Source organism: Psittacula echo (assembly GCF_963264785.1).
Source record: "Psittacula echo genome assembly, chromosome: 4".
Taxonomy (NCBI): Eukaryota; Metazoa; Chordata; class Aves; order Psittaciformes; family Psittacidae; genus Psittacula; species Psittacula echo.
Genome location: NC_137738.1, coordinates 115084383 through 115108676, shown reverse-complemented (window position 1 = coordinate 115108676; position 24294 = coordinate 115084383). Strand labels below are relative to the sequence as shown.

Below are 24294 nucleotides of genomic sequence, written 5' to 3'. Positions count from 1 at the left end.
TGTAAAGCCTGACCAAAAGATTTCAAGATTCTGATATACAAACGGAGGAATACAGCTTATGACAATGAAAGTGTATTTTGACATGAAAATTCAAAATCTCCAAGGAATGCAGAAGTATTACTAAAACAGAAGTGTGCCTGTTTTCAATGGGGGAAGAAAACAGTTAACTGAGGCAGTCCCTTCATAGACTCAGACAGAAAAATGCAGTACTGCAAGAACTATATGACTACCATGGGATGGGGAAGAACCCAATCAAAGCATGTATCCAATAAGAGGGAAGAAGGAAAACAAAGAAAAAGGTTTATTCTATCATTCTATTAGAATAAAAAAGGTATCTTCAGGAATATACTTTTATGTGTTTCTGAAGACATAAGGAACGCAAGCAGAGATCGGTCTTGATATTACTAAGGAGACTGAAAAGAAAGACAAGAAAGCAAACCAAGCATGAGCTTTGCATGTTAACAGCAAGCCCTATCACCATAGAAAAGTAAAAAAGAAGAGGGAAAAGACAAACAAATGGCTATTCAAAGCATTTTAACGAAACATAAGCTTTTAATTAAGCAAAAAATTCCAGACTACCTGGCAACTACTCCACCACTGAAGTATCTCTAACTTACAATGCAAACCTGTAGCAAAGGAGATAAAAAAGATGTGAAACAAGTTTCATTTTCCCAAGTCACCCATCTTGTAAAATCTCTCAAGCTACTGAGGGTATCATTTCTATGTTTAGAATCCTTTTTACTGCCAGATGTATTTATATATCTTCCAGCAGCAAACACAGCCATGCTAAAGTTTCTAGCCACGGTCAAAGTTGGAATGCTTGAAGAAGTTACTCAACACTATTACACTAATACTCCTGAATTACACCTAGGCAAACAGTTAACAGAGCTCTATTTTCAACATGCACTACAGAGCATTCCATCCATCTTTGATACAGTTTTGGCCATGGTTTATTTGCAACTTTAGAAAGGGTTCAAAGCCTACAGGCATTTCCTTTTACACATTCTAATTTTAAAATTTATTTTTTGAGGAAGTTTAGTGACAAGAAGTAATAATCTATGAGGATGAGTCATGTCCCTTTCAATGACACCAGCTAAAATGTTTTCAAAGAACACTTTAGTCGCAGATTACTGTTAGCCACTCTGCTGCAGAACATCATCCTATTGCTTTTAACTAGAATTAACAACTTCCAGTTCATTACCCATTAAAAGTTCATCTATGGTGACTGCCTTAATACAACAAGGCAGCTGGCATTGTGTTTTCATCTTTGAAGACAAGTCCTTGGGTCTGACATTGTATACTCAAAAATCTCAATTACTATAAATTTAAACCAAAATAAAGAAAAATAAACAGTAAGTTATTTCAGTGCAAACTTTTGCTAACAGCTACACAAACCTTGAGTAAATCCACAGGTTTTACTGCGGAGTTACCCATTGCACTGCTCCACAGGAAAAAAAACTAAAAAAGATATACACAAACAAAAAGTTAAATTGAGCAATTTCAGTAGCAAGGAGATCAAAACCCAAAGTGTGACCTCCATCTCCTCATCAATCATAGTAATTTTCCATTTAAAAAACGTTCATAAAGAACATTCCACTGAAGTCAGATTAAAGAAACAAGTGATGTACACACAGTATTAATAAAATTAGACTAAATTTAGAAGTCTGAGGTCTTCGTCATTCTTTACAACCAACTTGGGTTCCTGTCTCCACTAGCTGAACAGCAGACTTCCTAAGCGCTCAACAGTTGAAGAAGAGCTTGAAATTGTACATCATCCTCATAGCCAGCCATAAATGCAACCAGCATGTAGTTTTGTTGAAAAGTGTAAGTTCTAAGGAAGATGCATAGAGGAGGACCTTCCCCCCCCCCAAAAAAAAAAAAAAGCCCAAATCCCTTTGTATCAAGAAAAATTCAGACATCGTACGGTGGCTGATAACAAGAGTGCAAAAAGAAATGTTACTGCAATACTGTCTTTGTAAATGATGAGTCTTATGAAGCACCTTGTCCAGAAACAATTTATTAATAAAAGCTGAAAGAAGTAACATGTTCATTTGTTTCTCTGCAACGACAGGAGTTCACAAACTGAAAACATAACTGCCTTTAATCAACTTGTCAAATACAGCTGACGCTTATGAAGACCAGCAGAGTTATTTTAACAGTATTCTGGGTCAGCTGCTCTTGTTACTTCACAGAAGGAATCTACCTTTTCTCTAGTAATTATTATTTTAATCACAGAAGACGAGATTTACATACTCCAACAAAGAAAGGCCGGTCTTTCTCCATTTAGAGCCTGCACAAATAAAACAAAAAAACAGAAAGCATACCACAAGCAAACTGTCATCTTGCTCATAAAAGATCAAGAGGAAGTCTTGCGCCTCAACAAGTCTTTGAAATGATGCCTCTTGGATTAGCTGAAATACCATGTAATGGGAGTTGTGTAATTGAGTGGAACTGAGGAATAAAATTAATCTTTTGTGACACTTCCATGAAAAAATATTTGTCCTGTGCAAAGGCTACAGATTTTTGGAATAGAGCATTGAAAGTCCTACAGAACTGTAAAGGTGATTAAATATTTGAGATAAACTCACTGCAATGTGTCCTACAGCAACCAAAATATCAAGTAATTACATACAGTGCTCCACAATGGAATTTGTTATCACATGTTATACAACCTTTTGTTGTTCTGTATCTTAATCTGTATTAGTGATATGTGCAGACGTCGTTTTCATACAGATTTTCACTATAGATTTGCCAATTCAAAATACTGAAGTACTTTGAAAAAACAAAGTCAGGTTTTTTCCTGCATAAACAGAAGTGAGTGTCAGCTCATTAGAGAGACAGACATCATAACAAACTCACATTTTTACCAATTAAATGTTGTAATTGATGAGAAAAACTATTTTGTTTGCTCCGCTGACTTGCCACGTACAGTTTCTATTTTCCATAGAGCAACAGGAAAAACAGCAGAATTAAAACAGATGATGCAGCTCCAGAAACGCCTGAAGGTGGTGTTCAGAATGAGATATGAGTAGATACAAACCTTTCAACATCTTGAAATCTGAATTTGGATTTTGGAATTTCTCATACCAGATCCAAAAAAAATGCCACTGCAATCCACACCATTTTCCATTTTGAGTGTACTTTCGATTTTTCTCAATGTAACTGCATAGCTCCGTACCTTAATTTAAAAGAAGCCCAAATCCCAAACCAAAAATTCTTTATCCCAGTAACAGAGAACAACTCACAATTAAGAGGTTATATAAACCACTTAATGGATAATGAAAGCCAGTAATTACATTAATGGCAGCAGTACAACCTAAATAAATTGATATTTAATCTGAAAAAACAGGGAAAAGTGGGGGGGAAAGTAGGTTTTGTGCAACAGTACACACAAAAATACTACCCAAGACACTTCTTAAACCAGAAAGTGTAATGATGGTACACATCATCACAATAGCAGCACAACAGACAAGCAAAAAAAAAAAAAAAGGTTTCTGACTAGAGTAATTTCATTAAAAGGTTTTAATTTCATCTTAAAGCCGTAACTTCTTACACAGAAGCCACTTAAGAGAATTTACATCTACTAAACTCAAAGAAAAGTCTCTTGGGGACAACAGAAACAGATAAAATATTTACCCCAGGTGCAGCTCCAAAAAGATATGTAACTGTTAAGTTCAGCTTCTTAAAGCATGTTTTCTTCTGTGTAGCTCAGTAAAAAAAATCACAACACAAAGCAGATCTTTTTTTTTTGCCCAACTGAGGAGCGAACTGACACACAAAACAATCTTGTGAAGTAGCAGCAGCCTCAGTTAGCTTATGGAAGTGCATTATAAATAATTCCATTAGAGAGAGATTGTTTGTTTTCACCTAGCTGTATTCTGATGTTTAAGATAACACATGAAAGCATATTTGAACAGCTCAGTGGAGACCAAAACTACTGTTTAAATCCAAGAAGCTTGCCAAGTTAAGAGTATGACTGAAGTCTTGGCTCCTAGTCAGCATGTCTAACACATATTAAAGTACATACTGCCTGCCTTACACTAACCCTATCAAGTATGTTAATTTACACTTTCCCAACGTATGTGTAAGCAAATCCACTGCTAATCCTCTTAGAATACTACCATAAATTCCAAACCCAGCACAACACTTACATTGCCTTCCATCTTTCCTAATAAAGTTGGAGAGGAAGAAGCAATTACTCCTTGTAGGAGAAGAGGAATACCTGTGTCAATCATTACTGCCATGAGAGATTAGCTGACCTGGGACAATAACCAAACTGCCTCATTTAGATTTCAAAAATTCTTGTAGTTTTACTCTCTTCTACATTATTTCATAGTACCCTTTTATATTATATTATTTCATAGGACCCTTTACTAAAGTTAGATGCTATAAAAACTTCACCACTCCAAAAAGAAGTTTCCAGAAAGCTCATAAACAGCTGCCCATCTCTTTGTAATTATCAAGACTTTATCTTAACTAACAAGTACCATTTTGAAATAAAAGCAGTACTTATCCTTCTACACATATTTTATCATAAAAATCAGGAAAAAAACCCATTATATTACACTGAAGTCATATTTCTCTGTCCAGCCTGCTTCAAGTCTCTAATTCTATCAGAGATCACACAGACAGAAAGTGAAAATGGAAGGAAAAATGCCTTTGGAACTGTACTAATTTAAGCTCATAGCAAAAGTATGTTGTGGTATAAATGAGAACTTAACTCCTACTTCATTTTCACAGAGTCCTTTAATTGGATAGAGAGACTACCAGCATTACATTTCTACAATAACTTTTGTAGAATTATCCTGAAGAACTGTAAAAGTTACGAATAACACAACCCAAGAAAGCACCCTCAGAAACAGCGACCTCACTCTAATTACTACCTGAGTGTTAATAGAACTGCTAAAGATTAACTACATCTAAATTCCTTGCATCATAATTTCAAGATATGACAACATAGCTCAGTGTGAGATACTAATGCAAACAAAAACAATAAGGACTTCTAATTTCTAGTCAACATATATGACCAGTAACATGATTTTCTTTCCTGTCTAAGAAGCAGAGCCAGTACAGTCTGCCTGAGCTCGGTAATTCAGAAATAAAGTTCCCCCCAAAGCGTTCAGTAAGTCTTTAATAACTATTTATTCTTGAAGGTTAAAGACAATCTGACAAGGTATCCCTAAGATGACAACCAAATGGCACCAACTAGACAACTTCTATCCAGTTTGCATTTTTTAAAGTCTTTAAATACATTTACTCCAAAATACAGTGGAAAAACAAAAGATAAAATTCGTGTAGCACAAAACTGGAAATCTCAGTAGACTTCCCACTTGAATTAATATCTTCCTACAGAAAAATCTGGCAGCTGAAGGGACATACTTACACCTAGTCAGAAATTCATACCTCTAATTCTATAAGTGCTGCAGTCACTGCATCTGTTGCAAGAGCACCAGCCTGTAGCTTTTCAATTGCCTGTAAAAACAGAAGTATTAGTTGATGATTAGGAAATTCTAATATTATGTGACTAAGCCCTACATTTTCCTAGTCCTGTACAAAATAAAATCTTCACCAATTAGTCTGAAATGTAAGATCTTCAGATTATATACACACACAAAAATGAACTTCTGGAGCCAAATACTACTTTTTAGATCCATACTGGACAAGACTTTACAGTCAAGCTCTCTCAGGGAACGCCAGCAAACAACTACGTCTGCAACTTCAGTTGCAGGACAAAATGCAACTGTTTGTTCTTCAGACAAGTTATTTATGTTGGATACCAAGCTTAAGGAACCAAATTGAATCTCAAATTAAACTTAAATACAACAGCAAACAACCTTTTTTTCACAGATAATCAGCTGGAAAATTGATATTACCAGGACTAATGCATAATTTTAATGAAGATAGTGTTAAATTTGGATGATTTTTGAGGCTTTTCATTACAAAATTAGATAGGTATTAGGATTGAGCAACACAACTGCAAGATGAAGTGATAATTATCAGAGGCCAACTCTGAGACTCTTCTAAAAAGCCTGCCAACCTCCCTAGCTCCTTCTCCCTGGAGAAAGCAAAAGGCAACAGAAATTTTGGAGGCAGGTCTTCCAGCTTCTTGTTCAAGACACAGCAGACAGGACTTGCCAGTTCCAAAGCTAAGTTCTTAGGGGAGATACAAAACATTAATTTTGATGGAAATTCAAGTCTTGCCATTACTCCCTTTCCAGGGTTCAGATTTTTTGTTTTGTTTTTCCTGTTTCTACCCCCCCTCCTATTAAGAAGTTAAACAAATTATTGTTTAATAGTTGGAAACAAATTATAGAAATCTTTGCATTCACAGCGCAATCTGGATGCTAAAGTACATTCCAAAAAGAGTGGACATCGATAAAAGAAAAATACAGATGCCATATTTAGCTCCAGAAATCCTACAGCCTCAGGAACAGTGCAGGAAGCTGTAGGAACACTCCATGCAGGTACCAATGTTCCCTCTCCTGCTCCCCCACTGTTCCTTTGGTGTCTGCTATTTGCACCACTGATAAGAATGTTGCTGCACCTCATGGCCATGACTTGGTATCATGTTAACTGCTCCATTTTCCCTCTAGAAATGCATACACCCTGTGCAGCTAAACCCAAATATGCCCATTCATACTGAAGGGACAGTGCTAGCGAATACCTTTCTTGTATACCCACTAAAGGGCTGTGGAGGCAGTAAGACATACCTTCTGACAGGCTCTTTTGCACACATGCTTGTATTCTCTAGCTTTGGACTCGGAATGATAACCTGCACCTACAATTAATGCAAAAGGAAAAGAGATTATGCTACCTATCAAAAGCCTATAGTTCGCATAAAGATTTAAGATACATGCAGATACAGCCTTCCTGACTCCAGATTACACTGGCATTTCCTTTTTATACCAATGACTGACAATTTTATGCACTCCAACATTGATTCAAATACACTCAGTAAAATACAGGATACATAGCATATATGCAGAAGCACGCAGGTATAAAACTCAGCATCATACAATCTCTTATGAAGTTCTTTACTGTAAGGGTGGTGAGGCACTGGAATAGGTTGCCCAAGGAAGCTGTGAATGCTCCATCCCTGGCAGTGTTCAAGGCCAGGCTGGATGGAGTCTTGGGTGACATGGCTTACTGCAAGGTGTTCCTGCCGATGGCAGGGGGGTTGGAACCAGATGATCTTAAGGTCCTTTCCAATCCTATTACATTCTATGATTCTAAAAGCATTGTCCAACAGATTCCAGTTTTGCTTGTTCTTGGGGGCCTACAAGGATGCTGGAGAGGGACTCTTTACCACGGTCTGTAGTAACAGGACAAAGGGTGATGGGTTTAAACTTAAAAAGAGAAAGTTCAAGTTAGATATAAGGAGGAAGTTCTTTACTGTGAGGGTGGTGAGGCACTGGAACAGGCTGCCCAAAGAAGTGATAAATGCTCTATCCATGGCAGTGTTCAAGGCCAGGCTGGACAGAGCCTTGGGTGACATGGTCAAGGGGGTGAGAAGTCCCTGCCCATGTCAGGGGGTTGGAACTGGATGATCTTAAGATTTTGAGGTCCTTTCCAACACAAACGATTCTATGATTCTATATTTTCAAGATTAATAGTACTTAACAAAGAACCTACTAGAAAAGAATTAATGTATAAGACACACATAACACATTATTTGTGTATCACATCTGAGTAGATGATCTTCTTATTAGATGTGGAAAGAATACATAGTAATTCACTAAAATACGGACATGATAAAAAAGTCAAAAGTTGGAGGAAAGCTTTCAAAAGGGTAAAAAAATGTGAGGTTCTAGGACAAACAGTCTAAAGAGCTTTCAGGAAGACTTGACTAGACTGTCCTTACAGACAACTTAGAGAAGAAACTGCCAGCAGTGAAACAGCTATGTTTCATCTAGCCTTCTGCAGGATAAAGAAATAGACTGAAAGACCTCTCACATTTTGTAGGTCTCCCAAGCTTAGCAGATAACTCCAGAATTTGACATTTTATAACCATTTAAACTTAGGGGGTTTCTTTGTCAAAGAGAAAAACAAAATACCATTCAGATCATCCCAAAACTTACATTTTTATTAACAGTTTTCAACATCCTCCAGCCAGTGCAACTTCCAATCAAGCTCTCCACTCCCAGATTTACACCCAAAGTTAATGTCATTTCATTAACTTACTAGCAGTCCAAAATCCATATAAGATTTTGATATTTAGTTTGCATATGCACTATTCTATTCCAGCTGTTATGCTTCTGCATCTTACCTGCATGGACAAGCACAAATCCCACTCGTTTCCCTCTTTGGGTTTGCTTTGTTTCGGGCTCTTTGACCATCACTTTTACAGCTGTAACCTGAGATGATTCGGAAGGTAACACTTCTACTGAACTTAACCCCTTCTCCATGATCATACATTAGGATCACCATCTTCTACTGGAAAAGAGCACCCTTCCATTCAGAAATAAACTCTGAAGAGGAATCATCCTAAAACCAAACCACATGCATATGTTAGATACTGATTTCAAGAGACTAATTTCATATAAATAACTTCAGAAAGAACTTTTGGAAGAGAGGTTTGAAACAAGATTATGCCTCTTGAAAGAAGGGCTTGTAAATTCTGCCTCTTCCCTAGCTGACAGTATTAATGAGACTTAAAGTAACCAAAGTCCACGGCACAAGTTGAAAGCAGCCTTTTTTTATGACTTACCTTGAATCTAATAACCCTTCTAGACATTGGAGGGAATTGTTGATAAAAGGCCTGCCCGTGGCTGACGGAAGGCTGCTTTCCATGGTCTCCTTTTATTCATCAGTACAACTTATTTCTCTGTTCACCATGCTTTACTAGCTTTTAATGTGATGATGCTCCATAGCCACAATCTTTACTTCTTAAAAGTGTCATTCCCTGCTTGCCTGTAAAGTCCTAAGCAACACTTGTAACAATGCTGGCAAAGCTGAGAGAGACATTCTATCTGCTGAATGAATCCAGGAAATGAAAAAGCATGCAGTGTTAATGCATACATGGAGAAATTCTTTATAGCATTTTGAGATATTCCAATATGATGCCTATCACTCCTACTACCTCGAAAGGGTCTCCTTGTAACCTAAGAAGAACAGAGAGTGAATACAAGTGCAAAAAGAGATGTTTAATACATGGGATTTAAACCACAGATTTTGCAAACACTATACGGCTTACTCCAGTAACTAAATACCACTCCATTCAAACAACCAAAACAATGCAAATTATGTTTAGCAAGATTCAGTACTGGCACAGAACAAACTTCCTGGTTTACCACAACTATCCTTTCAATAATGAAAACTAGCACAGCTTTCTAGGAAGTTATTTCTTTCCATTCATTTTTTTCTTAGGTGCTAAACATACATAGGTATCTTCATATATTTAAAAGTTAATATTTCAAAATTAAATATGGACTTCTTATTATAATTATAACTACGTATATTGATACAAAATGAGACCACTACAATGTGCAGACTCTACAGACAGAAAAAGCACTTACAGACTACATCTAATGGTAACGGTCTCCTGTATAAACTTCAGAGCTAAAATTTAAGTCCTGATCACTGCATTTATTTCCTTTTTGCTGATAAAAATGAAGAAAGCTCCAGCAGCCAGTAGTACAGGCAATAAGCTGAAACAAAGTCAGTTTTGTACAGACTCCGCTTTGCTACATTGTATTACACCACACAGTATGTCATTACAGCAACTAGGGCATGACAAGACTTACGTAAACAGACAGAGGAACAAGTGAGGAATCTATACTCTTGCAGAAATGGAAGAAATAGTGTGGTGGTAGGGAAAGTAATAATGATGGTAGTTAAATCAGTTTTGAAAATCAAAATACAGATGCCACAAAGACTAAATAATAGCATAAGTCCAGACTGAAAACCATAATTAGGCCTTTGCACACACTTGGGTCTGAGTATATATGGTTATTTTTACCAGATCAGTCAAACCCACCTCAATAATTTTTGTAACACTTACTCCACATCAACTCAATTTTGTCAATCCCCTTCTATCTCAAACCATTCTTCAATTCCTTTCAAATTTCATTCACAAAACTGCTGGACCCAATCTATCCGTTTGTATCTTCTTCTAGAATTCAGCTGTTCTCCTTCCTGGCTGTCACAAATTCATCCCTCATGATCTCATCCCTCCATTTTACACAGTTCACTGTTCTATACCTGTGCAGCCACAGGAACACTGGAGGAATATACTCGGCTTTGATTCCTGATGAACACAGAATGGTTTGGGTTGGAAGGGGCCTTAAAGATCATCAGTTCCAACCCTCTGCCACGGGCAGGGACACCTTCCACTAGAGCAGGTTACTCCAAGCCCCGTCCAACCTGGCCTTGAACACTGCCAGGGATGGGGCAGCCACAGCTTCTCTGGGCATCCTGTGCCAGCGCCTCAGCACCCTCACAGGGAAGAATTTCTTACTACTATCTAATTAAATCCATTCTCTTTTAGTTTAAGGCATTCCCCCTTATCATATCACTACATGCCCTTGTGATACATCATAAATGATAATGTCATGAACCAAAACACAAAACAAAATGATTTCAAACTGCATTGAAAATGTAGCTCTGAGCCCTACACAGGCACTCAGAAAAAAGAAAGCAGATGTGGCACACCTAATGTAGAAAGAGTTGCTTAGGCTTTCACAGGGCACTCGCCATAAGAACCAGAGCTAATCCGCCATTCCTCCCAGATTTAAAGCTCTACCTAATGCTCACTGCACAGAGAACATCCCAACAGAGCAAACACAAACTCAGAAGAGGGATGAAGAGAGAGACGTACACACCAGTGTCTCCATCTCAATACTGGGAATGTGGCAACTTCTAAGAGCTTTTAGGTTTTACAGTAGGAAGCCCGAGAGCGGCAGAACGAAGAGCAACAGGGCGAGAGAGAAACGCTTGACCCCACGACCGAGCAGCCGTGGAACGCTTCGATAACCGGGATGGAACAACAGCAACCGCGACGGTGGCAAGGAACCGGACAACCACCAACCACAGAACCAACCGGGGAAGAAACTTTTATTTGGATAACATCCCCTGCGGAACCGATCGCGGCCGCTGCCAACCCCCGGAAACCGCCTGGGCCAAGCCGGGCCCGGCCGGCTGGCGGGAAAGAAGCAGAGGGTCGCGGCCCGATTCCCCCCCGCCCCGTGACCACCGCCAGGGCCCCGCCAGCCCCGGTGTCCCCATGGCAACCGCCAAGGGGGACACCCCCACCCCGCGCATCAGCCCCCCGGGAGGTGGGGCCGCAGCGGCGGGGGTGACATCACCCGGGAAGCCCGCGCGGCCGCCTCGCGGCGCGGCCGTTACGCCCCTCAGGCGCCCGCGGAGCCCCGGGAGCGGCGGAGAAGCGATACGCGGGAGCGGGGAGGTGGGAGAGGACGGGCCGGGGAGAGGCGGGACCGGCGCGGTAAGGCGGGGCAGGGCGGAACCAGGCGCGAAGCACTCACCCTCCGCCGCCGCCAGCCCCGCGCACACCCGGAACCGCCCGCCCGCCTGTTGCCTCGGTGAGGATGAGGCGTCCCGCCCACCGCCTCGCTCCGATTGGACGAGGCAGGCCAGGCGAACGGAAATAGCGTCACGCTGATTGGCGTTCCGATAGGCGGGTGGCGCGCCAGCTGCTGCGGGAAACACCAATCGCAGCGGGGGGGGTGGGTCTCAGCATGGCGAGGGCGCCGCCATTTACCTCGGGACGGAGGGGTCGATCTGTTCGTTCCGTTACCATTTGCGCGGCGGCCGGTGCTGGCGGGAGGGCTCGGGAGGCGCCGGTTAGAGAGCGGCCAGGCCCCGGCGGCTCCATCGGCTTCCCCGAGGGGTGGGGAAGCAGCGTCCAAGTTCTCCCCGAGGGGAAGGCGGCGCTGCGAGGGGCGAGCCGGGGCTTACCCGGGACTATGGGGAGCGAGGTGGGAAGCGGGCACGGCTCTGGGCTGCCGACCCGCTCCCGGGCGGCTGGGCCTTCGCGCCGCCTCTCTCCCTGTCCTTCCTCGCTTCCTGGCAAACGGCTCTTTCCATCGTTCCTCATGAAGACCGAGTCCCACCTCTGAGATGTGTTCTGTGTGAGGAGTTCGACAGTGGCTTCGCGTTTCATTACCTCACTCCGGCAGACATGGGTTGAGACAGCTGCCCAGAGCAAAACACTGTACACTGATTACAGATGAATCCATTTTCAGTCATGTCAGAGAATTCTCACAACGGCTGGATATTTTACATCTTTCTGCTTCAGTTGGCACTTGAGTCTGATGTAGTGTTGCAGGAATACTCGGTCCCCATTAATTCCTGCCTGCTTTGCTGTAAAGGAGATGTCACCCAGGAGCAAAGGTGGCCATCTCTAAATCCTATTTCCTTGATACCTTCTCAGATGAACATTACCATCAGCCGTGAGATCCAGCTGTGTACTGGTTCATTGCCTCAGTCCTCCCATTGTGTACAGTTCCCAAAGTGCCTGTGCACTTAAAGGCCCTGCTCCTCTTCGGTGCAGGACAATGAAACAAGACTAGATGGCTTTACTATAGAATAGAATGGTTTTGGTTGGAAGGGACCTGAAAGCTCATCCACTTCCCTCCCACCGGCAGGGACACCTTCCACTGAAGCAGGTTGCTCCAAGCCCTGTCCAACCTGGCCTTGAACACTGCCAGGGATGGAGAATTGCCTGTGTTGTAGAGTACACTACACTGACGCTAAGATAAATGTACTCATATTTAGGTAATATATTTAGATATAAATGTACCTCAAATTTGCATTTGCAAATGCCAGCCTTTTCCAGTTGAAATTGTAAAATTTGCATAAGATCAAGGCAGGGTTGTTCTTTTTGCAGGATTCACTTAAGAGGTTTCCCTTTTGCTCAGGCTCCAAAGTGAGAAGCGATAGGAAACATCTTCTTTAAAGGATATATTTCTATAAAAGATGCATAATGCATATATTAATATATATCTATTTAAAAGATCTATAAAAGATTTCAACTCCTCCCCGTTTTTCTTTCCCTCTACCCTAGCACAACATGCAGCTTTTGCAGCGGTTTCTGCCACAATGGATAGGATCATTCATTCTCTGCAGATGTGCTGTCAGGAAATCACCCACTTCAGCCAAACTACAACTACATCTTTAAAGGGAAGTTTTACACATCGAGTTTCTGCAGTACTTCCTCTGACACCTATTTCACTTGGTGGCCAAAACACATTTCAAAGCAAATAAATAAAGTAGTAGATTACTTTACACTTCTTATCATGTAAGACAACCATAATTTGGTCTTCCTTTTATAGTGAATGTGCTTTAGCCTGTGGCCACCGTGTTGCACGCAAGTTGTATTGTATATTAAACATTAACAAAAATTTGAGCACTGAATTGTTGAGAACCAAACAAGAAATCTGGAAACTAACCTTTTTACCTCCAGATTTTATTCTACCTCCACTGTGTCCTGACCTTCCTACAGTGGATCTTAGGCATTGAGGAGGCTCCTTCCTGGCCTGTCTTACAATCACAGAAACCCCTTTTATGGATTTTTCCCCAATAAATAACTGTGCTGCCATTAATTTTTGTATTATTGATGTTTCTTTTTCCAAAGACCAGCCTTAAATTTTTTTAATGATGCAAAAAATGTCAAGAACAAATGCAAGTCTCTTTTTTCAACACATGCTCTTGGCACACAAAACTACGTGGCTTACAGGGATCAGCTCTGGTCTTCCACGTTACCAGGTGCTTCCTCTTCTGTTGGATAAAACTACAAGGAAATAACATGAAGTCCTCAAACCCTTAGAAAATCTTTGGCATCCTTTCACAGAGGTCCAAATCCCAGTTGTGAGTTGCTCTGTTGCCAAATGATTTTTTTTCAAAGTCCTCATTATTCTTCACAGCTATGATAAAAGCGAACCAAGAAGATTCCACAAAGTGCTTTTTTTGCCTCGCATAGTACGCTTAAGGTAGGACAATGTAATCTGGCAGGAAAGGAAAGGTGTAACACACTTGCCTTCTGACTGCATCCTTTCTTTGACACACAGCAGTAACCACGACCAAAGCAGCTTTGATTTGACCATGTGCCTTCATCTCTTACATGCTGCATAAGGTCCTACACCCCATCTGCCCCCCATTTTCCCTTTCTCTGTTCACTTGTGTGTTAGCTAAGAAAGAGGCAGCACATGTGGCTGACTGAGCTACGCATATTTGGACTTGACCCTTCTGTCAGATCTCCTTGAAGTTGGCCAGGAGGTTCAAATTAATGAAGGTAGGCTGACAGACTGATGGATGGACAGCGCGATCACAGAGCCCTGCTTTCTTTAGGGAGGGAAGCTAAAAGCATGGGCAATGTTTGGTCCTACCCTGTTCTCCAGAACAGTATTTCAAATCCAAATGTCTGTTTTCACTTGGGTTTTTTTGATGCTTTTACTTAACTTGTCCCGTGCTGCTGGTGACAGTTTCCAAACTGTCCAAATATTTCTTGGTTTTTTCTCATTTTCTAGTCCTTGCTCTTCTCTAGATTTGTGGTGCTGCTCCAATAAAAAGGTGATCTCATTCCATATATCATTCCCTGGCATACAGGTTTGAAATGAAAGGCTTCCTTTATTCCTTTTACAAAGTTCCCAGCTGTGTTTTAATGCCTGGTTTTGGTTTTGTTCTATTTCTTGTTGATTATCTTAGATTTCTTCGTACACTTTTTCTGTTTTTAAGCAGACTCTGCTGGTTTTACTTCCTAATTTGATAAAGAGCTTATCCGCTGCTTTAATTTATTCTTAATAGAAGTGACTGTTTAAGCCCAGAGGCTTCAGTGAGGCTTCCTCTCACGTGCAGCACCATAATGAAACCATTAATTAATTAAAATATGAGATAAGAATGCAGACACACATGGCACCCCTTAATTACTACTTAGAACTTGAAGTATTGTTTTAATACCAATACCCTCCATTTCCTGAAGGAAAAGCTCAGAGAATGGATTCTTTTGGGGGTTTTTGACCAAATATTGAGGGGGGTGATCCCATTCGCTCAATAAGAAGAATTTAAATGTGTTTACAGACACACACACCCATGGATATTCAGGCAGGTACAAGCACATCCCTACAAGAAGCACTTAAATGCAACACAGCTGGAAACTGCTCCTTTGATCAGGATTTTGAGCGGCATTTTGCTAAAGAGATGTGAGCAATGCTCAGGTAGGAGCCACATGCAAGGGGTTCACATCTGCTGTTTTACTTGGTGAGCTGCTTACCACCATGCCAAGCAGAATAATCTCCCTCAGCTCAAGGAAACAAGATGAAGTCCAACCTCTCTCTACTATCTCATATCTCCCATTTCAGACTCTTGTCAAACAGGGTTAGGGTGGATGCTCTATACGTGTCCTATAGTTCCTCCACTTCCTCCACTGAGGAAATTACTTGCGAGAAATTTTGGAGCTTCTTTGAGCAAGCCTGGGCAACATGGTATGCATGTATGAAGTTTTCTCAAATCAGGCCCATGTGTCTGACAGTATACATTCAGATATCATACTGGATTGTTACAATGATGTGGACGAAGTACTAAGAAAAGGGAGAAACTGTCTGATACTTCCACTAGTTAACAACCCATCTGAGACTGGGTTTGGTCTGTAAGATGACATAACTTCATTAAGAAACCTATAGCAAAGTAATTCTGCTATGTCAAGTCAGACTAGAATTTGGAGTTGGAGATGATAAACTGGGGCCTTCAGGTGCAGTGACAGAATATTCAATTTAACAGTAGAAGACAAGAAAGGCAGGATTTTCACCACAGTTTAGACGTTCTTTCTAACAATTCTTTAGCCTTTTTTGTGGGTCATCAGGAGAGCTGCTTTGAATAAAGAGATGATGACCTTACAAAACCGCTTCATCCCTGCTTCACAAAAAGAGACATTCCAGGCAACACAGACAGCTGAACCTGGGAGGTTTCAGTGGTTTTGGGCACCTGTTAAAGGATAGAGAAAAGGCAGTAGAAGAGAAGACATCCCTCTCCTATATCTTTTGACCCAGATGAGAGGACAATTGTAACCAATCGAGTCAAGACTACTTTAGCACAAAGTGTTTATCAGTGAAGTGGCCATGAGGGGCAGGAGGGAAGTAGGCAAGCACCTGGAAATACAGCCCATTCCAGTTTAGGTTAGGAACTTTGCAACTCATTTCTGCAGTCAACAGAAAAAGCTGAATTTCATCAACAAATGCGAACAGGAATTGTTATCTGAATGACTGCATGTAAAAGGAGAATAGCACATGAAACGCATTGTAAAGGTTGGAATCAGTCCACATGGATACCACATTGTTAATCTCCATGAAAGACCGGCTGATCTTTGCAGGTAGCATAAATAAGCCCTGCAGTCTTCTCCAGGCATGTTGTTTCCTCTGCCTATTGAAGAGGCCCCTTCTTTGACTTGCAGCCAGTAAAATAATGTTTTTTCCAGATAATGAGCCACTTCACATGAGGAAAACACTCTAGCATCCTGGACCTGTCTAAACAGCATTCCATGTACTCCCGGCTGCTCAACACCCACACATGGTCACTTCCAACACTCGTTCCATGAGATCTCAGAAAACTCTTAACTCGGTGTGACTGCAGCCTTCTTTCAGCCAGCTTTCACAGTTGTAACTAGATGGGGGCCAAATCATAAGACACAGGACTTTTGAGAAATGAAACTTCAAATATGCATTTGTCAGCTGTTGCCAAAATAATCACTCGTAGTAAATCCCTGTGAGGTTTTGTCTTTATTCCTTAAAGATGGGAAGTGAGTTATATGTGTAGTGGGTACATACTGGCCTTTGTAGCAGGATAGTCATCTCCCCATCAACCGCTATGGGAAATCAGGAAGCCAGGACTCACAGAACGGTGGTTTTCAGAGTCACAGATCATTTCAATTCACACCCACACAAAGCATGGTGCAGATTTAAATTTGACAATTTAAAAGTACGTATTTTGGCAAAACAGGTCAAGTTGGTGACTAAATAAGTCCTGGATTAGGTTTTCAGCCCAGGCTTTATCATCTCATTATTTTTATGGGTTTTGACCTGCACGGTTGCTTTCTGCAGCTCTCCATGGGTAGTGGTACAAACCAAAGCTGGTTTATTGCACTCAAGGTATGATACAATTCCAGTAGGGCAGTCTTCACAACATTCTCCTCTTTGGATTCTGTGAGACTGACCCAATTGCAACAAAGAGAGTTCAGGATACTTAAGTTCACTGTGAAGCTTTAAGAATAACTGTCAGAATCATTCTCTCTTTGGGGAAGGTTGGATCTTCAGGATGTAAAATGAGAAGAAAAAAAATCCCTTATCATCTCTCAGACTAGCTCACAAGTTCTATCAGCAAACTCGTGTTTTGGAGAGGTTGCAATTGGTACAAAAATCGATGCAGGTTTATTTTAGGACAGTATTTGCACTTTCAAACTACATCTCTTTTAATATGTGAATTAAAGTTCATTATTGTTACCCTTCTTCTTATACAGAAGAACCTTTTTTTGTACCTTTTGCCTTTCCAAAAGCTTGACTTACAGCAAAGTAAGGCAGCCATCCTGTGACTAATGCATCTTTGCTTACCAAGGCAACTTGGTTTGCTGTCAAATGTAATTTGGGGCCTCTCAAGTGATGGATTTACATTACTTCGAGGTGCCACTGGTCTGCTACACCTGTTTTGATAGTAACACAAGAGTGTTGTAAGTAGCTCTAAGACATCCCCTTGTGTAGCATCCCTTTGACTCTGTAAACTTCACAAAGGGCCATACACAGTACACTACCTACTAACAGGACGTTCCTTGAAGTGGTCAGTCTGGTCTTCTGGTTTGAGAAGGTAATGATCCATCCATGAGGCAGATGGACTTACACAGAGCATAAGGGTTACAGTATCACACAGTATCACAGTATGTTAGAGATTGGAAGGGACCTCAAAAGATCATCTAGTCCAATCCCCCTGCTGGAGCAGGAACACCTAGATAAGGTTACACAGGAATGTGTCCAGGAGGGTTTTGAATGTCTCCAGAGAAGGAGACTCCACAACCCCCCTGGGCAGTCTGTTCCAGTGTTCCGTCACCCTCACTGAGAAGAAGTTTCTTCTCAAGTTTAAGTGGAACCTCTTGTGTTCCAGTTTATACCCATTACCCCTTGCCCTATCATTGTTTGCCATTGAGAAGAGCCTGGCTCCATCCTCATGACACCCCCCTTTATATATTTATATACACTAATAAGGTCCCCCCGCAGTCTCCTCTTCTCCAAACTATAGAGACCCAGCTCCCTCAGCCTTTCCTCATAAGGGAGATGCTCCACTCCCTTAATCATCTTAGTTGCCCTGCGCTGGACTCTCTCCAGCAGGTCCCTGTCCTTCTTGAACTGAGGGGCCCAGAACTGGACACAATATTCCAGATGCGGTCTCACCAGGGCAGAGTAGAGGGGAAGGAGGACCTCTCTCAACCTACTGACCACCCCCCTTCTAATACACCCCAGGATGCCATTGGCCTTCTTGGCCACAAGGGCACAGTGTTGGCTCATGGTCATCCTGCCGTCCACTAGGACCCCCAGGTCCCTCTCCCCTACACTACTCTCTAACAGGTCGTTCCCCAACCTATACTGGAACCTGGGGTTGTTCCTGCCCAGATGCAGGACTCTACACTTTCCCTTGTTATATTTCATCAAGTTTCTCCCTGCCCAACTCTCCAGCCTGTCCAGGTCTCGCTGGATGGCAGTACAGCCTTCTGGCGTGTCAGCCACTCCTCCCAGCTTGGTGTCATCAGCAAACTTGCTGACAGTACACTCAATTCCCTCATCTAAATCATTGATGAATATATTAAATAATACTGGTCCCAGTATTGACCCTTGAGGCACTCCACTAGATACAGGCCTCCAACTGGACTCCACCCCATAGACTACAACTCTCTGGCTTCTGTCCTTCAGCCAGTTCGCAGTCCACCTCACTACCTGATCATTCAGACCACACTTCCTCAGTTTAGCTATGAGGATGCTGTGGGAGACTGTATCAGTTTGTGGGGTTTATTATAATAAATTAAAACTAAAACCCTGCTACAAAACAGGTCATTGTGCAAAGTCAAGCACTTGGACACCAAAATACAGAATAATGTAATCCCCTCATGGCATTTTCATGTCAGACTACAGGTTAAAGAAAAGCATCCATTTACATAACTGCAACAAATGCCAGAGCTGATTTCAGTTGCACCATGCTTGATGTTCTCTCTGACATGGTTTTGGTTCCTAGGAACTTGTATTTATCTTCCTCATACGAAGATCTAAAATTTACTAAATGAGAAACATGCAAGAAAAATAGAAGTATAACTTGTGTTTGGTTTGGGAATTACTGACCTTCTTTCCCACCTCTGGCTGTAAGGATGCACTTCGGAACAGCTCTTGGTCACCACCAGAGGCATCGTTCATCAACCCACATCTTCTTGGGCTCTCTTCCTGCTGTTGCTGCTCAGTCGTTACTTTTGCAGAACTCTGTAAGTAAAAGGACTGACAGCTCAGGCTGGCCTGTCCTGCCCCAAAACCCTCCTAAAGCCCAAGGCATCCATTCTTGAGGCAGCTCACAAACCCACTCCCTCGACAAGTGCCCAGGCATTAACCTGAGGGGAAAAGCAGACAGGGGAACAAGGAAGCAGCTTATGTCTAGGGGCTTTTGCACTCCACAGCAATGTTTTAACTCCTAATCACCTGTAGAAGTCAAAGCCATCCAAAACCAGCCACTTTGCTATTTTAGTCCTTCGGTAACCACTTCTGTTCAGACTTACATTTTCCATGGACAAACTGCCAAGCCATTTGAGGAGTGGTTCAGCCACACACGTTGCTGACTGCAAGAGGCAGTTACAATGTCCGTCCTTGACTCATGCTGTCGGAAGTCAACGCAAACCCCATCTACCTCAGTTGTCCTTTCCCTCCTTCTTTGCCCCAGAAACACAAAGAGAGGAAGGTCTAAGTGCACTGGGCAGGATTTCAGTGCAAAGCCAAGGGATTTGTGCGGTGCCGAGGAGCACAAGGGACGCAGTCCAAGAGCATTTGCCCATGAAAACGTGGCAACCAGCCTTTGGATTGGGTGTCTCCAAGAATGGGATGGGGTGAGGTTTGCCAGCACACTCACTGGAGGCTAGAAGTGATGTTTGAAACTTGCACAGTCTGGCATGGCTGAAACACAGAGCTGGAACAGTGCTGAGTAGGGATTACTCATATGCTAGTGATGAAGAGGATATAAAGTAATAATGACCTTAGGTGACATTAATCTAGATTGCATCCAGAACCCTGACAAAAATCTTCCCATTTGTAACACCATATGTAAAGAACAGGAAAAACACACAAGACATAGATCTTCCTGTCACCTTGTCTTGCTTTACAGGAATAGAGCAACCTAATCCTGTGTGTGAAAAGGTACTTTTTAAGATTAGGAAGGTTGCAATACTGAAGTATTCTATGAAATAATGAAAATTACTGTGCTATCTGAACTACTTCTTGCTCTTACCATAGCTACAAAGCTGAGGTTGAAGCATTTAGCTCATCATGATTTAAGACAAGTACAAAATAACCTAATTACTGTAGTAGTTTTAAATATATATCAGACATAAGCTTTTTGTTTAAAACCACCCACAGTATCTTGGTTGGTTGTTTTGTTCGCTATAAAAGTATGTGACAGCACAACTTACTGTTATTTTTGGACACTACCGAAATATGAAAAGAACAAAAAGCCAACTTTTGCTATTAATTGGAAATAATACACTTAATTTTAAGAAGGAAGGAATAATACAAAACATACGTGGCTCTTCATCTCTGCTTGTCTGATCTTTCCTGGGTTTTAAATAAATCAAACCCTCTTGTGATTTCCACTTGTAATGTTAGATCTTTAAATGCCTGGCTTGCACTCTGGCTCTGATGGCTGCCAACTTGGAGCCAAACTACTTTCTACCAGACCTCCATATAAGTTGCTAGAAAAATTAGTTCTGTCTCATTTTTAACAGGCCTGGTTTGTAATGTGTTATTTTACTTCATTGCCATCACTTTTGCTGGTTCCATGACATTTAGTGAAAGGGAAAAATAATAATATTTTAAAAGTTCAGAGGTTAGAACTTCTAGATCCTATTTTCATGTTTAAAAGGACAAACTGGTCAAAAACATCCTTTGTTTTGTTTATAGAAAGGGCAATGAAACGCAAGGAATTCTAAATGAGGCACGACCCCTTCTTACCACGCTGCCAAGATACGATTCTGCTGAAAACAGTGAAAGAAATCACTTCAGATTTGGCTAGCATTGCTCTGGAATCCTGGCTATTAGATGATGGGATTTGAGCTATTAGCAATTAGTAATTAATAACTTGATTTTTAAAAAGGAAAAAATCCATTTTAAATTCATTAAAAATAGAGTCTACACCTAATAGTTTTATAAACAGACCAAATATTATCCATTGAAGATGCATGCTGGGACAGATCCTGCAGTTCTTCCCAGCCAAGATGTCACCCTGGGATTTAGCAGCTTGAGCACAACAACAAAAGAATGTCTGATTAGGTAAAATTATCACACATTAAGCATTTACATGCTACCCAATACACGTTATCACACAGCAAAAGAACTGCTTTCAACCAGTAGTTAAAGTCACTGTCAAGTCTGCCTTCATATTTTTGTGCATTTTGTCTTCCTGTGACTTTCAAATACAGGCGAGGCTTCTTAACAGGAAGAGAGAAGGAGCCAGCACATGTACACGTGAAGAAAAGACTTAGACCATCTAATTTCGTTAAGAAATCATCCCTGTTGGTGACTTTTTAATTGTAAAACCATTTTTGTAAATCAGTCCTCCAGCAAAGTTACTGTAAAGGACAGAGGAAGGGGCACAGAAGTGCTGTTGGAGAGTTTTGTACCTGTGCATCGTTCAGCCTATCCGGGCATTCCAGAGGAGCAGAGATTCACCAGTGCCACACATTGTTGTCCAGTAAAGTTATAAAAGCATGGAGCTCAGAAGAAAAGCACTGATTCAAATGAGTCTACCCAACTACTGCCAGGAAGTCAAACACGGCAGGCTGTGCCGACTGCTAGTGCACAAGCAAGGAGCGCTCCTTTGTAAAAGGACGCACATCAAATGAATAAAAACACAAGTATTTGATAGGAGTTGGCAGAGTTAGATGATCCAAGAGAATGCAGTCAGTTGCCTTTTATGTCTCACCAAGTTGGCTTTTCCATACAAATTATTAAATGAAGTTATGGGAGACTGACTGGGAAGCTGGTATTAAAAAAGAATTTGTAAGCACCCTGACACAGAATGAAACTGTGTGGTTCCTACAGCTATAAAAGGGTATTTTAACAAAGTATCTACAACAATTAGTCCTACCAAAGCTGTATTTCTGAAAACAAAAAAACTCAAACCAAACAGTTAAACACAATCATGAGCTTACCCCACTTCCCCATTGGCAAGGTGTAATATTTTAAGTGCACCATTAGTACCTCCTGTTACTGGCCACTGTCAGAGACCAAGCACCATGCGGGGTGGATCCCTTCACTTAAGTATCTCTTCTGACCTTGTGCTTTCATTCTCACTTACCCAATTTTCCACAGACTTTACACCTAAACATAAATACTTGCCCTTCCATCACCACTAAGGTTAGAGTATCTCTAAACCTCATTCTATCCAAGCTACTGTCCCTAGTGCATTTCATATGGCTACAATATATATAGGCCACACGATCTATCACATTGGGAAAGGATCGGTATTAATACATGGTATGTCTAATATTTTCTTAGGTAGCAACAATTCATTCTCCTGTTTGATGCAGGACACTTCCATTGGTGAAATAGTCTGTTTCCCAAAGCATCTTTCTTTACTCTCATTCTTTATAAATTCATGTCTCACCGAGTATCACTGTGCTGCTCTCCACTGTACATCCATGTTCAAAAGCTTCCTGCTACTTACAGTGGACAAGCTTTCCTTGTTCTCCATCACAGCTGGTCAGTTCAAGCTACAAACCGTGGTTTTGCTGGGTCCTGCCACATTGCTGGAAAGGCTAAGAAGCTGGATCAAATAGATGCACAAGACTCTAGTATCCCCTCGACTTTTTCCATTATCTGCGTGAAAATCAACCTGAAGATGTTCAAGTATCTATGAAGAACAATTACATTTAAAATGTTTGAGGTCAGCAAATATTCCTCAGGGACATCACTGCAAAGCAGTCTTGCAAAAACCATCTCCTCCTGTGTTGGTAGATTGTGTCCCTGGATTACTGGGTCCATTTGGCCATTAGATGTACAGCCTCTCGTGCCAAATCTGCTTGTGTAATCCCTTTTACTTATTTACTTCATATAAACACTACTTTTGATTATCTGTAGTATCTAACCTCTAGTTTAACAGAATCCTTGGATTAAATTAATAGAGTGTCTTAGAAATTAAACAACCTGTTTAGAATTACGAATTACCTTTCAGCTCCTTGTTTCTAAACTTTTCTTTTCCTTTGGATAAATGTTGTATTTACATTACAGCTGATACAGCAAACAGTTCAAAAAAACCCCAAACCAAACCTGAAGACAAATCAGTCCCCTCACTCTAAGGAAGAAAGCTAATTTTCTAACTACTGCATTTTCCCCACACCAGCAATACCTTCACCAATACCAACAGATACCTGATCTTCATCAGATACTGACACCAGCAGTAACGGCCAAACAACAGGGGTTTGCAAATTGTATAGTCTAGACCTGCCTTTGACTTCTTTATTTAACACTTGCAATGCTGGAAGACTGTATAAGTGTAATTGCATTAATGGGAATGCAATATCAATGGCAAAACAGTTAACTTTGACTTAATTTCATTTAGGCACAGAAGAAGAAAACACAACTAACCACAACCAAGTGTCCACAATTGCTTCAGGCCAATTTAAACCATTTATTTCCAATATATATTCATGAAATACTTCTAATTGGCAACATTTCCGTTAATTAGTTATTATCCAGGTTAATTATCCAGGAAGTCTTCAAGTATTTAAAGAAGAAACTAGTGAAGCACATACGTAATCTTTTAAAAACATATAAAAAACTGTATGCAAAATTTCTTTAATTTGTACTTATATTACTACCTTCTTTATCAACAGAGATATGTTTTACATACTTCTGTGGAATTAAAATCATTAACAGCACTTCGTCTCAGCAATAAACCTCTGCAGAAGTGTTTTTCTTATAAGTACAACCATAATTCTGACTACTTTTTGTGGCCACCTGCAGCATTTCTATTTTCTTTAGAGACAGCATGATACAAAACAAACCACCCCAAACCCATCAATTCCGTACTTACATGTTTTCAATGTGTAGG

At 41.0% G+C, this 24294-nt stretch overlaps 1 protein-coding gene across 1 annotated transcript in view; it reads right to left on the bottom strand.

The window, feature by feature from the left end:
- TASP1 (taspase 1) overlaps positions 1 to 11499 on the bottom strand; it is an 86193-nt gene extending 74694 nt beyond the window's left edge. Inside the window, exons 1-4 of the mRNA XM_080616121.1 lie at positions 11484 to 11499; positions 8267 to 8484; positions 6711 to 6778; positions 5404 to 5472 (exon numbers count right to left, since the gene is read on the bottom strand). Of these exons, the coding sequence (XP_080472247.1) occupies positions 5404 to 5472; positions 6711 to 6778; positions 8267 to 8411 (282 nt within the window). The 5' untranslated portion in view covers positions 8412 to 8484; positions 11484 to 11499. The remainder of the gene's footprint in view (positions 1 to 5403; positions 5473 to 6710; positions 6779 to 8266; positions 8485 to 11483) is intronic.
- Positions 11500 to 24294: the final 12795 nt, after the last annotated feature.